Source organism: Copadichromis virginalis, linkage group LG3 (genome assembly GCF_057382275.1).
Source record: "Copadichromis virginalis isolate Kocher_CV1m ecotype Utaka linkage group LG3, C_Virginalis_male_GT1.1, whole genome shotgun sequence".
Taxonomy (NCBI): Eukaryota; Metazoa; Chordata; class Actinopteri; order Cichliformes; family Cichlidae; genus Copadichromis; species Copadichromis virginalis.
The window spans coordinates 18,904,877-18,920,170 of NC_140620.1; the positions used below are offsets into that span (position 1 = coordinate 18,904,877).

The 15,294-nt window shown below is 41.6% G+C and overlaps 3 protein-coding genes across 3 annotated transcripts in view; 1 reads left to right on the forward strand and 2 right to left on the reverse strand.

Moving 5' to 3' along the window:
- LOC146713211 (V-set domain-containing T-cell activation inhibitor 1-like) overlaps positions 1–15,294 on the reverse strand; it is a 169,935-nt gene that overhangs the window by 30,757 nt on the left and 123,884 nt on the right. The window lies entirely within an intron of this gene.
- LOC146713216 (uncharacterized) lies at positions 5,528–7,964 on the reverse strand. Its single transcript, XM_085452395.1, has 4 exons — positions 7,907–7,964; positions 7,097–7,152; positions 6,634–6,993; positions 5,528–5,837 (listed from the first exon to the last, which is right to left on the reverse strand). The coding sequence occupies exons 2-4, from the start codon at positions 7,143–7,145 to the stop codon at positions 5,611–5,613; spliced, it is 636 nt and encodes a 211-aa protein (XP_085308521.1). The 5' UTR covers positions 7,146–7,152; positions 7,907–7,964; the 3' UTR covers positions 5,528–5,610.
- LOC146713217 (butyrophilin-like protein 2) lies at positions 7,964–11,969 on the forward strand. Its single transcript, XM_085452408.1, has 3 exons — positions 7,964–8,324; positions 10,038–10,373; positions 10,509–11,969. The coding sequence occupies exons 1-3, from the start codon at positions 8,252–8,254 to the stop codon at positions 10,700–10,702; spliced, it is 603 nt and encodes a 200-aa protein (XP_085308534.1). The 5' UTR covers positions 7,964–8,251; the 3' UTR covers positions 10,703–11,969.

Below are 15,294 nucleotides of genomic sequence, written 5' to 3' on the forward strand. Positions count from 1 at the left end.
GTTTCTCTTTTCATGTATATCCTACTGCTAAGATGAATGATTCTAAAAAAAAAAAACCCCAACTATTTTATAGAGCAAAAAAGAGCAAAAACATTTCTAAAATTAAGCAATTTCCTATCAAAATTGCTTAATAAACATTTATTTTGTTTATTTTTTTTATTAGTATTCTCCTTAAATGTGTTAAATATATATTTTCTCATCTAAATGTCCACTGAAATGTGCGCCAGGGGGCGGTAATGCGCCTTAACATTGGTTGCCAACCAAGAAGAATAAGAAGCTGTGAGCCAGGAGGGAGGGGGTGAGTGAGTGAGTGTCACTACCCGATCCGTACCGGAAACCCGATCGGTACCCCGCATGCGCAAATCTTACGTCACTTCCTCTCTTTGCCAACATTGCGACATTCAATATATTTGAATGATGCGGTTAGCGCCCAGTTAGCTCCTAGCATTTCTCAACAGCTCTGCCTCCTTTTCGACTGCCCGGGACATTTAAACAATGGATAATCCGTAAACAAAGAAATTCATGCTTTTCTCCTCAACAGAGAGCGTCCCCCGATTGAGCAACAGCGCCGTAAAATAAGAAGAATGGCGCCTAATTACAGAGTTAATAATGCAGACTTTGTAATATCTCACGTGTAGATTCATCAGCCAGATTAAGTGTTTACTGGCAATTGACAGTGATAGCGCACATCATCATCACTATTCCAACAATCCTCTCCTCACAGACAAGCATAAACACACTCGACTATCGCTAAATCAGATTTAACACACGTTTGTAATGACGATAATTCAGTTTATAATAGGGTTTATTCGCTCGGTCAGCAGATGGCGGTATCCTCGTACACTGGGGAGTAAACTGCCATTAAACGAACAGAAGAAGAAGAAAACATCTGCACATGCGCGGTACGGATCGGGTAGACCCGATTTGTACGGTCAGACTTTACACATGCGCAGTAAGGATCGGAGAGTCCTGATCCGTAACTATCTTTTTATTTTTCGTTTTTGTCTACATTGTACTGAAATGCTTCATTATTGCAAAGATTTTAAGATATACTTGTTATTCTTAACATCTTAACAGATACTCTGGGCTGTAACTATCGTAAAACACTACGACCGGAAGTAGAAACCTTTCGCGCATGCGGGGTACCGATCGGGTTTCCGGTACGGATCGGGTAGTGACAGGGAGCATTCGTTCGCTCTATAGTAGCGGCCGCCATTAGCCGGAAACTGGAGCTTGGCTGTGCCGCGCTATGAATTCTGGGATATGGTGGGCCACGAAGGACACACCCGACCCATCCTTCAAATTCAGGGAAAAGGAGGACGCATTTGTCGGCTGCATTCGGAGGAGTCTATGAATTTGGACAGCCTTCGGCGCGTCGCTGTGACGTAATCGGTCTACAAATGCGGCCTCAGGAGGATGCAGCCCATGAATTTGGACACGACCTATGATTCAGCACAGGAGGGAGGGGGTGAGTAGCTCAAATGTGTTGTTAGCATGTTAGCAGAGCGATGCTACTGTGAACGGAGGAGCTATTTTCTTGATGTGAGCTTCTACTCAGGGTTTTTTCTTCCAGTTCAGAGCAGAAATTTTTTGTTAAGATACTGGATGTTGTGTTTTTTCTCCACAATTTTAATTATAAGCTAGATACATTGCTGCTAACAGCAACAGGGATGAGTCAGTGAGTCCGTTGGGCTTGTGAATCATGATTCATTAGTCAGTAAAGTGATTCTCGAGTATTGAACGATTCAATTCAACAGACAGATCTGTGTCTACAGTTTGAAACAACTCACATCCAAAAAATGTGAAATGTGGAGCACTGCTTTCAAATGAAAAAGGTGGAAAACAATAACTCACTAAAAACCCCATTCAAAAAAGTAAAATTCTGATATTTTTCAGGATTTTCAAAATGTTTTTTAATGTAGTTTTAAAAATAAGTAAACTTCAAAATCAAATTAGGGATCATATTTTTATGTTATCAATAAAAATTTACTTTGCAGTTTACTTTCCTTTTATTGGTTCTGCTGAGGACGTTCCAGTAGAAACAACCTGACGGAGGAATGTGAGCTATGCAGTGATGTAAGGAGCTCTCTGATTGGTTAGAGAGAAAGCGCGTCACCAGAGTTACTTTAGGCTCTGGTTTCTTGTTGCGCTGCAGAGTACAGGCTGTTGTTTCTGCACGTGGCGTGTTATTCACACTTGTAAAATCTTCAGCTGTGACATATGAAGAATAAGACGTGACAGTAGAGCGACACAGAGTATTATTAATAATAATAATAATGGATACTTTATTGATCCCCATGGGGAAATTACTTGTTTTTCTCTGCATTTGACCCATTCACTCAGTGAAGCAGTGGGCAGCCCACTAAGCAGGCGCCCGGGGAGCAGTGTGTAGGGACGGTACCTTGCTCAGGGGTACCTCAGGGTAGCCGTTAAGTGGATTCGAACCGCCGACCTTCCGATCATGGGGCGACCACTTTACCTACTGAGCTATCCCTGCCCCCTTTATCCTCACAGTGCAGCGGTGGATTCAGCCTGTTTAAGGTAACTAACAATGCTAATGCTGTCAGACAGCACTGAGCTGTTACATTCATACACAGTGTCTTTAAAATAGTGATTAAAACGCTGCCTGTAAACAAAGTGCCATCAGACAGGATGTCATCACTAAACTTTCAAACACATCAGATTAAAATGAGCTGACAGCAAATCGTTCCTTGTATTACTGCACAAGGAAAAGACTGGAGATGACAATAATGATTTAATGGAATTTGTTTTCATTACATGTGTGCACTCATTCATTCTGAATGTAAAGTAGTGTGTAGTGTAGTTTTAGAAAATGTAACAGACCATCCATCCATCCATCCATTCACTTCCGCCTATCCTTTCCTGGGTCGCTGGAGCCTGTCCCAGCTGTCATAGGGCGAGATGCACAGAGACATAGACAACCATTTGCACTCACAGATTCACACCTATGGGCAATTTAGATTAATCAATTAACCTATCCCCCACTGCATGTCATTGGACTGTGGGAGGAAGCCGGGAAGAACCCCCGCAAACATGGTGAGAACATGCAAACTCCACACAGAAAGACCCCGGCTTGATGGTGGAATTGAACTCAGGACCTTCTTGCTGTGCGACAACAGTAAAGACCGTGCTGCCCTGAGACATTCTATCAATATGCAATAGATTATATACCTCTAAGCATATATGATAATGATAATAATAATGGATTGCATTTATATAGCGCTTTTCAAGACCCTCAAAGCGCTTTACAATGCCACTATTCATTCACTCTCACATTCACACACTGGTGGAGGCAGCTACAGTTGTAGCCACAGCTGCCCTGGGGCAGACTGACAGAAGCGAGGCTGCCATATCGCACCTTTGGCCCCTCTGGCCAACACCAGTAGGCGGTAGGCGAAGTGTCTTGCCCAAGGACACAACGACCAGGATAGCGAGAGCAACCTCCCATTTACAGATGAGCTTCCCAACTGCCAAACCAAACAGTATTATATGTTTCTAAGTATAAATGACAACCCAAAAATATAACCCTGACAACGATCACCTCCGGGTTTCAGCCATGACCTAGGTTGCAGCAAGAGCATTTGACTTGATTATCAAAGTGCTCTCCTAGGAGTAGACAGGCTGAGAAGTTCAGTTAAATAGCAATATTATTTACGATTTTGAATGTAAGCAATAAAATCTTAAAATCAGTCCGATTTTTGATGGGCAGCAAGGATCGGGGTAATAGAATCAAACCTTCTAGTACCAGCTAAAAGGCGCGCCGCTGCATTTTGGACAAGTTGTAGTTTATGAAGAAGGGAGGACTGGAGGCCCAGGTAAAGGGAGTTGCAGTAGTCTAATTTTGAAATAACAAAGGCATGGATAAGTTCTTCAAGATCCATTCGCAGTATGTAATGCTTAACCTTAGAGATGTTGTCATCAGGATGATGACAACAGCAGCCTCGTACAACATCAAGTCTTACATGGACCGGCAGCCATTTTTTTTTTTTACTGTGTAAGCACTTTCTTACTACAAGACTGACTCTCATGTGCCTTTATCTAAGTGTGTTTAACCTGACAGTCACACTTTCACACTCAGGTGGATCCATCAGGTCCAACTCACAGTTCCGTTTCTTGTCCTTGCAGATTAAAGGTGTCAGGAATCAAACTGCTGTCCTGATCTAATCAGTAGACGACCCTCCTGAGCCACAGCTGCTCACAGGACAATCATCAGACCTAAAAGGAAAAACTATATATATAGTATATAGTATTTCACTGTAGTAAAATACAATAAATAATAACTAAGAATGGAGGGGCCTATGGAGATTGGACATCTGCTGAAGTATTGAACAGAAGAACAAAATATTGCACAAAAGCAAGAAAGCAGCAACATATTGCTTGTATGATTGTATGGGAGAGATCTGCTCACACTCTTAATTTGCATTAATTGTTCTGACAGCCCACAGGAAGAAGCTGCTCTTTAGTCTGTTGGTTTTGCACCTGATGGATCTGAACCCTTTTCCAGAGGGCAGGATGTTGAATGGGTGGTGGTTAGGATGAAGGTGCTCTTTCATAATCGCCCTGGATCTGGAGAGACATCTAGAGCTGGAAATGGAGTCCAGGGAGGAGAGCGGACAGCCGATCACCTTCTCTGCAGTTTTGATGACCCTCTAGAGTCTCTTCTTATTGGCTGTTGTACAATCAGCGTACCGCACAGGGATGGCGTGCACCAGCACACTCTGGATTGTGGCACGATAGAAGGACACTAGTAGGTCAGTCTGCAGCCTGTTCCATTTCTGAACCCTCATGAAATGGAGGCGCTGCTGAGCTTTCTTCAACAGGGCTGATGCAAGATCAATTATTAAACTGTACAAAAAGTCAACAAGTCATCTTTAGAGAGCAGATATTAAATCTTTGGGTCTTGAAATTAGCAGAAAGGAATTCACTTTATTACTCAGCAGCCATCTTTTTATCAGACATGAAGAGACTGTTTGTTCCCTGACAATCGTTCAGCAGGATTAAAGCAAGGAGACACAGAGATTTGCACATATGTGAAGGCACTACTGATTTTGGCTTAAACAGGAGCTACATTTGCTCCCATCCCCTCATGAAGAGAAGAATCAGGAAAGAATTTTACTTATAAAATTGTAAAAACCAGTTTCTTCACTTTTAGAAAGATTAAGATGTGAAATTAAAAGAAAAGGTGAAATGACCCAGTGTTAAATTTACCTCTGTCCCAACTGCGTTGATAGATTTTTAAATGTTTTATCAAATAGAAATGAGTTTGTTATTGAAAACACTGAAAATGTTTCTCTGTTAATTTTCTTGTTAAATCAAAGTTGAAGTGAATGACCAAATAACAGATTTTAGTTTTTATTACAGTTTTAGAAAGTTTGCCAATGTTTTTGAAGATGCGGTTTGTAAAATATAGATTATTAATATCTACATATATTTCAATCTATTTGTGTTATACAAAAATGACTTGCATAGAAAAACATACAAAAAATGTTTTTGTAAATTTGTGTGAATGAGGTAAGTTGAATAGTGTATGAAAGCAACATATAGAACCAGTTCATTTACAGAGTTCGTATCAACTAGATCAAGTAGACGTCAAAGGCAGGACGTATCTTGGTTTAGTGACTTTGTCCCTGAGAGTTCATGAAACTTGACAGCTGTACAGAAATTTGGCACTTTTCTAAGCATGACACAAAGTAAAGTGCACACAATCAGAGCGAATAATGCTGCTGCTGTCAGGCCAATTACAATAATCTTCCAGTCCTTTCTCTCTTCTTGTGGTGGTGAAGTTGGTCTCTGGGATGTGAGTTGATCAGCAGCTGCTGTAAAAGACATTAACATATTTACTTGTGCAGAAATAAAATAAGAACCATCAGGATGTTTGACATGAACAACTGTTGAAATCTCCCAATTCTTTGAATCTTTGGGCTGAAGGAAGGACAATACTCGGTGTATTTATGCTCAATCAACAATCATTTATTTCCATACAATTCAACACTTAAGAGCATAAGGACCATCATGATGGGGAGACATGCCTGAAGAGGGTCACAGCAAGTCTCAAAATGGTGACGGGTTGCTCAGCTTTTTATAGTCTCTAGTGGCCCCCACCTAGTCGTAAAAGACCAAACATTAACATTCTTTCTCTCTTACGGCGCCTAAGTTGTGACCTCGGCAGTTGTTCCTCTGCTTTCTGTAAGGTGGGGGTGTGGAATGTGGTCTGTCTATCTCCCCTGTCTTAGACACAGAGTCTCCTGCTTACAACCTTTCTCTTCATGATTCAACAATTAAGCATGTAATACATTCACAGCAGATCAAGGATACAGAGTGATGCACACTTATCTAATAAACTAATCAGTGAATATGTTCTTTTAACTCAAAAGTATAATGAGAACTAAATTACATACAGATCACACACTCTATATTAAAGGGTATAATATGATCTACAGCAGTATCATCCTTCAACTACTTTGATTACATATATAAGGTAACATATAATAACAGAATAATATCACACAACACTTCATGTTTTTCAGTCATAAATCATAAACATGGCAAATAAAAGTTTAACAGACCATAAATATAAAAGTGATTGTTCAGTTTTGACTTGTTAAAACTTACCAGTGACGTTGAGTCTGCAGCTCGCAGAGCTGAAGCCATAATCTGTGTTTACTTGACACTTGTATTGACCCGAGTCCTCAGTCCTGAGTTTGCACAGCTGGAGTCTGATTCGTCCTTCTCTGAGGGCGTCTTTGTCACCCTGAACTCGTCCTGAAAACTTTTCATCCTGAGACTCTGAGACTTCAGCACCATTGTGGACATGATACAGAACTGAGAGTTTATCATCAGTTATCAGTTCACAGTAGATGTTTAGATATGTGGGGGATCTGCCTGTTTCTACTGTGAACGTCCACTCCAGTGTGATGTTGTGGTTCTCCTCTGCCTGACAGGAGGTCTGAGTCACATTCACTACAAATGATCCTGTTGAGGAGACAGAGAGAGAGAGGAGCAGACACTCTGAGAACTGGAACAAACCTGTTGTTGTGGTTTTAATTTGGAGTTCATGAAGTGAACTGTAACTAACCAGAGACACACGAGGTGAGGATGAGGACCAGCGAGATCCTGCAGATCATCTTCTCCCTGTGAGGAGAAAGAGGTGAAGAGTCATGAACACATGAGGTCAAAGTTCAGTTACAACAGGAACAAAAACAGGCAGATGAGAACCTGCAGGAACATCAAAGTCAAATTTAGATTTTCCTTAATCTTAATTATGCAAATTCTCATGACCATTGATCAACAACCACTGACCAAAACCCACTGATCAATGGCCATGAGTACAGTAAGATTAAGGAACTGACCTCCCAGCCCATTGTTCCTTCACTGAGCTGGTTACAGTCATTATGCAAATGTCCTGTTTATAAGATCGGGGAAACCTGCAGTCAGCTGAGACTGAAGAAGTCACTTGGATGAGTGACGAAACGTTTCTCCCACAAAACGCTACGTCCAGATGAACAGAATCAACTTTTGGAGATTTACTTTCCTGGATGATTGAAAATGCATCAAAACAATATTTAAATATAGAAACGGAAATAAAAGCACTTTTAATGTTTCCCGAAGCTCAGTATTTGAAACAGAGTTAAATTTCACTGCTGTAAAATTTTAATTACATACGTTTGAAACAACACTTTACAAATTGATCTTTAGGTTTAATGGCGAGAAACCCTCAATCTCACTGTAATAGCCGAGAGAGAGAAAAACAGCGGTGCAATTTAAAATCTTACAACACAACCATAAACGTTTACAACCTAAAATAACTTCACAAACTTAACAAATGCAAACAAAGATCTTTCACCCAAAATATTTAAACATATACTTATTTACATCATAACTATACCTTGTGGTATAGGGGGGTGCTTCTTCTTCTTTGTGTTTAACGGCGGTTGGCAACCAACGTAAAGGAGCAGAAGGGGGGCTGCTAATAACAAAATAAACTTTTATAAACTCCGTTACCTGCGTACCGCCAAAACAGTCAATCAAAATTAAACCCGGAAGTGTTAGTTACCACACTTCCGGGGGATGGTCTCCTCAAGTGTCAGCCAGTGTCAGCGAGCTAGTGAGTGATTGACAGCAGCCTTATCAAATCTAAGGCAAGATAACAGGCGTGTCAACATGTTGCCTCCAGTCTTCCAACATAAACCCGTTCGTGCAGTCTGAGTGTGCTTCATTAGCGTCATGAAACATGTTTGCTGTAACATCTCCGTGGCTCTGCTGGACTTTACTGTCTGTCTCCCTCGTGGGCTTTACCTGTGCGGGTGAGTTTTATTTTAAAATCATATCGATCTATTTCTTACCCGCTGTTAGATGTTCGAGCTGCTTTAGTTTCAGCTGCTCACAGAGGACGCAGGTCTCCTGTCAACAAACCTCTTCTGTCGTGTTAGAAAGCGGATGTTAGTGTTTAGACTCACACACGTTTACATAACAGTTTGTATAATGAAGCTGTGAAGAGAAGAGATTTTATTACTGCATTAACTTTAAAGTTTAAACTTTAAAGTTTAAGTGGTGTCAGATAAACATGGACAAACTGCTGTAAAGGTTTATTATTGATTCATTGATTAAAAGTTCTTCTCAGAGTTTTTATTTGTTTAATTTAATTTTTAAAGACCATGTATCATTTTTGTACCACTTTACAATTTTGTGCTACTTTGTGTTGGTCTGTCACAGAAAAACTCAGTGAAAACATTTGAGTTTGTGGTTGTAAGGCGACAAAATGTGTAAAAGTTCAAGGGGTATGAAAACCTTTTCAAGGCACAGTATATGCAGGTATGTGTATGTTTGTTTCATATGCCTGACATGACAGCTCATCATCACCTTGAGAGCATTTTAGTAAGTTTGGGCACACAGATAAAGGCTAATAACACATGAAATTTCACAAATATGTCATATATTTTATTAGGTGCTGTAACAAAGTGGATGAGCAGTTGCAATGCTCTCCCTTTGTCCCATGTGAGTTGACCTTTTTTTTTTTTTTTTTTTTTTGCACGTTTCTCTGTTTCTATTTATTTGCTTTGATTTGCCATTTGTTGAGTAACATTGCTGCACTCACTATCCCGGGTTTGTCTGTTGCCGGCAAAACAAACATTCTGCAAATTGAGACAAATACCCAGTTACATGTTTCTTTATATTTTATTTCATCACAGATTAAGTCATTTGTTCATACTTTGTTGTTTCTTTCCAGTCTTCGTGTGGGAAACGCCGCCTTCTTCTGTATAGGGTTTATTGCCGGTTGGTGCAAATGGTGCATTATCGCCACCAACTGGTGTGCAGGTGGAAAACGCCTGCCTAGCATTTTGTTGTTTTAAGTCCTGCTGATGTGACATCAAGCGGAGGGGTTTCTTTTTCCATAGAAATGCTTCATTTTGTTTGTTTCAAGTTCTGAAGGGGTTTGTTGAATCTTGTTTATGTAAACGGAGCCATTTAGTTACATAAATGTGTCAATTAGAAGTGTGAGGAGGTTTTGTGTCTTTTTAATCATCTGTGTAGAGTTTAAGATCCCTCAGTTTAAGTGAGAGGTACAGGCTGGGCTAATTGGAGGGAAATTGATGGCCCTATTTAAAGCCAGATTCAGAGGAGAGGTGAGCTGTGTTACCAGGTCCATGAACTGATGAGTTTTGTTAATCGAGTTACTTTTGGGGAAAGTTTTGTTAAGTTACACATTAAACGGAGTTCATTGTAAATAAATTGCTCACGTCTGCAAACCTGAAATTTCTGTGTAGTCTGCTTCCCTACAACCTTCCTTGACATTCGAGTCGGACTACCTCAACATGTTTGTTTGATTCATTTCTTAATGTGAGAACAATCAGGACACAGTTTGTTTCACAGATGCAGGTTCATATTGTGTGTGTGTGATGAACATTTAGCCTAATGTGTTGAACCCAGTGTGTACAACTCTTTGCTGATTGGCTGGTGTAGAAGTGAACAGATCAAACTTTCATCTATAACCTCTCTGCTCTGTGTTTCCTTTTCAGACCACAAAAACGTCACAGCTGAGTCTGGAAAGAACGTCACTCTGACATGTCGAGCTCCAAACAACAACAACAGAGTAGTACAATGGAGCAGAGCTGACCTGCAGCCAGAATATGTTCTTTTGTACCGAGACAAGCAGTTTATTCCAAATCACCAGCATCTATCTTTTAAGAACCGGGTGGATCTGCAGGACAAACAGATGAAGGATGGAGACGTGTCTTTGATTTTGAAGGACGTGATGATTAATGACACTGGAACATACGAGTGTCGTGTCTTCATGAGAGAAACACGCTCATGGAAGTCCAGCATCATCACACTGAGTGTTGTTGATCCTCCAGGTGAGTGAGTAGAGTTGAGTGTGTGTGTGATCAGAAGGGAAGCTGCTTCCTGGTTGTTGAGGTTTGTTTCTAAAGATGTTGTTGATGATGTGTGACATGATCAGCTGACACCTCACACCTGTTTCTCACCTGCAGGTCAGCCAGGAGGACACACAGAGGATGGAGAGGAGGAAGATGGAGTTGGTAGAAGTCATCATGGTCGACTGATGGCTTCTGTTTTATTACTTGCTGTGATCATTCTTGTTTTTGCGGTTGTGATCTCTAAAAAACACAAGAAAGATCCTCCTCTTCATCCTCCTGATGAAGAAGCAAAGAAGGAAATGGTCTGAAGCAAAGCACCATGGAACAAGAGAGAGAGAGAGAGAATACATTAAACTAGTTAAAAACGTTTAACTATAAAAATGACATATTTATACGTATAGATAGATAGTTGTATGAGGGCAACATCACAAGGAGAACAAACAGAATATAAACCAGTGTGTTTCACACTGAATGTGTTCAGGTCTGAGCTGCTGTGTGGACCATTATAGTTTAATATCAGAAGCTGTTTGAGTTACATTTCATTACCCAGATGGTAACAGCTCCACACCATCTGATAAGTTTTGGTTATTTGATTGCGGTTAAATATTTATGTAAAGCAAACTGTCAGAGAAACTCTTGGATCTGTGTTGGTTCCTCTTGATGTCAGTGCTGACTTTGATCCTGTGGATCACTGCAGACATTTAGAGACATTGATAGAGACTCTGAGAGTTTCTAACTGGATTAAATTGCACAGATGGAGGATTCTTTGTACGTGTTGATGAATCTTCATCCAGGAGCTACAAACTGAGCTATGGCGTTCCACAGGGTCAGATCTGGGACCAGTGATTTTAACATTTACAGGCTGTAACTTTGTGATGTCATCAGGAGACACAGAATGAGTACACACGATTACACTGATGATGTTGCTGTGTCTCCTGATGACACAGAGCCAGTCAGATCTATCTGCATCTTACATATTAAATCCTGGATGGCTGCAAACTTCCTCCAACTCACTCAGGATGTGGAGACACTGACTCCTCCTTTCATCTCCTGCAGGGTTGCTTACTGCAGTGCTCATCTTTTTAGTTTTTCAAAGAAACACTTGTCACTGCAGCTGCTTTAAAAATCAACTCCACAGCCTTAATTACACCAATGTTATCGTCTCTGCAGTCAGAGTCATCTTTAAGATCCTTTTACTGGTTTTTAACACTCAGGAGTTCAGGACCTTCTCATCTTTCAGATTTACTTTTATGCTACGAGCACTTCAGAGACAGAGGAGACAGTTGACCATCTTTTATCATGCTGCACTTTATTTCACTTTACTTTTGATGTATTTACTATTTTCTTTGTTTATTCCCTTTTCATTATATTTCATGTATTCCTAGTAGCCTTGTAATGTTATTTATTGTTTCTTTTTAATCTCCAGTGTTTCTGTATGATGAGTGTCTGATCTCTGGGTGTGGGAGTGGGGATGGAGGGGTGATGAGAGGGTGTAGTGAAGGTGATGCATGTATATTTATTCTGCTTTTAATGTGTACATCATTTTGAGTGGCTTCCTTACTGTGTGAGAAGTGCTATGCAAATAAAGTTTTGAGTGATATAATAAGATTAGGACTTGAGGCATTTATACACCAAGCACATTGCAAAAAAAAAAAAATCACAAAATGCAATTTTAAAACTTGCCCTGTAACATACATACATGACAAACATGTTGTGTTTTGAGTAAAATTCGTGCTGGATTCAAACCCAGGACCTTGTTGCTGTGAGGCACCAGTGCCACCACCCAGTGGTGATAACAAAGACCTCAGTCCTACAGAGCAAATGTTTTACATTCAGCCTGATTTGTTTTTCTTCTCCTCCATCATCAGTGATCAGAGGTCTGCACTGTGAACCAGGATTTAGTCTCATCCAGGTAACTTCAGGGTTAACCCTGGTTTTACTGCAATATTAGGATGGTTGACTTCTCATTCCCAGTTTATGCTTCAGTGGGAAATCTATGCTGTGACCAACTCCTGATGTAACAACACATTGAGTTGACAGCAGATTGACAGATTGGCCTGATCAGCACTGTTGACTCCTGTGCATTTCTCGCTGCTTTTCCGCAGTTTTTGAATTTATCAGTGAGAGAATAACGATCATCTCCTCAGTGTAAAGAATATATATTATTAATGATTTTAATACTAATCATAACTATTGCGAGGAAGTGTTCTGATAGCACAGAGTCACTGCTGTGAGAATCAGAATCAGAATCAGAATACTTTATTGATCCCTGGGGGAAATTATTTTTTGTTACAGTGCTCCATTTTAAACCAACATTAAGACAAGACAGACAATACGCTAACTAAGAATAGTACAATATATACATATATATACATACATACATACATAAGTGACTCATAAATAAATATTTGGAAAAGAAACATGTGTAGCTGTAGCAGCAAACAGTGTGTTAAGTGGATGCGTTGTACAGGGAGATGGCCACAGGCAGGAATGATTTCCTGTGTCGTTCAGTGGTGCTTTTCGGTAATCTCAGTCTCTCACTGAACGAGCTCCTGTGACTGACCAACATGTCATGGAGTGGGTGGGAGGTGTTATCCAACATTGTCTTTATCTTGGACAGCATCCGCCTCTCCGACACCACCTTGAGGGAGTCCAGCTCCATCCCCACAACATTGCTGGCCTTACGGATCAGTTTATTAAGTCTGTTGGCATCTGCGACCCTCAGCCTGCTCCCCCAGCATGCAACAGCATAGAGGATCGCACTGGCCACCACAGACTCATAGAAAATCTCTCATAGACTCTCATAGACTCATAGAGGTAAAATGTGTTGGTTATGTACAGCCGGTAAAATAAGCATTAGACATGTTACAAATTTACTTTTTTTTTTTTTTTTTTTTCTTCTTTTTTGGCCTGTCCCGTTTGGCTCTTTTGCCATCAGAATTGTTGTCTAAAGGCAAAGAAAGATGCCCAACGGATTTACTTTACCAAACTGACCATCCCAGCCTTGCCGTAATGGTCCATTTGATTCACCTTTTATTGTTTATTTTATTTTCACTTACTGAATACGGGACAGACTTGACTGGGGGAAAGAAGGGGAGAAAGAAAGAGGGAAAGAGAAACAGCTGAGAAGAGGGACGGGGGAGAAGGGCAAAACACAAAAACCAACAGAACGGGCAGAGAAAAAAAATGCATATATCAATCACCTGGATCACCTGCTGAGAAAGAAAAAAGAAAGCAAGCAGAAGAGAACAAGAGTAATAGAATAAACAACATCACAATGATATATGGGAATATGACAGTAAATACTAAATGTTAAACATTATTGTGCAGCACATAAGATCAACAGAACACAGTGTGCTTTGAGGTAGGAGCCAAAAAGGGTGTAGTTTGTGGGTGTGATCACCCGTGTGTACACCTGTGAGCATGGACGCGCTTGTTTTTTGTTTTTTTAAAAGGTTCCTTCATGTAATAATCTGCTAGAGGGTGTGGGGGGGCCACAGCCCCGTCCTCCAGGGCGTGAAGCAGGTGTGGAGGAGATCAAAACTCCAGACATCCAGAGGCCCCCAGAACACAAGAGACCAAGGAAGACCAACAGAGGGGCAGCTGCGCCACTGTCCCGGAAAGAGCTGAGGAGAGTCCCAGATGAGGGCTCACTCAGCAGCCGCGGAGCAGAAGCCAGGGGGAGTTGCAGTGACGCGCCCGTGAGCTCCGCCGGCAGCCAGCTGCGCCTGAGTGACCGAGCCCCAGGCCAAGAGGCCGGGGGCACCCCACCTCCGAAGTGGCCCAAGCGAGCCCCAGGCTCCAGGCCCCGATAAGCGGCCGCCAAGGAGTGAGCCGGTGTGTACCTGGACGCCCATTCCCGGACACAAAGAACCACCAACGCACCGATGTCTGAGGGGGTCCGCCACTGGCAGGGGAAGTGGTGGTAGGGGGAGATAGGCCTCCAAACCTTGGAGGGCCTGAGATGTCCCCAGAGAGGTGGCGCCTGACACCCAACCTGACATATAGACAGAGACATACAGGCACACACAGATACAAACATCCATTCCCACCCTCATGCTCTCATATGCACTTACTCCACACTCAACCAACGTGGAGACAGACGTAAAGAGACGTTGTACACACGATCACACTCCCCAAGCGTACTCTACAAACCGGGTCTAGGTGCCCCCGCCCCTGGAGGGGGGAACTGCACCCAGACCCAGGTGGTGTTTCCCTTTTCCCTGCGGTGGGGGGAGGCAGACCGCCCCGACTCCGCAGCAGCAGGAAGGCTCCACACTCCAGACCGCAGTCGGACGGCCAACTCCTCCTCCTAGCCCCCCTGCTCCAGCAGGTCGCAGAGAACGGGGGTGAGAGAAGACTCCGAACCTCCCTCCACCCGCTCATTGTAATGTTGATGCATGTGTGTTCTAAGGTGCATTTAAAACCCAGGAGGGCATGGAGCTACCTGCCAGAGAGCAGCAGGTAATTCTAGTTTTGTTTTGCGTATTTTGTTCAATGTTTCCTGATCTTGGTGGGACGCGTAGGCTTCTTCTAGTGATTTGATGTTTTTTTCTAATTCCTGAATATTTTTGTTTTCTTTTTTCTTTTTATGTGATGAGAAAGAAATTATTTTACCTCTCATCACAGCTTTCCCTGCTTCCCATAGAACAGAAGCTGATGTTTCGGGAGTGTCATTATAGTTCAAATATGAAGTCCACTCTTTTTTAAAATATTTAATAAAGTCTTCATCTTTAAGTAGTGATATATTAAATCTCCAGTTTTTTCTTGGCGTAGTATTATTCTTGTGCATTAGTGTTAAAGATACAGGACCATGATCGCTGACAGCTATAGGGTGAATCTCAGTGTCTGAAATGTCGTTCAGCAGTGAGCTGCTGACCAAAAAATAATCCAGACGAGA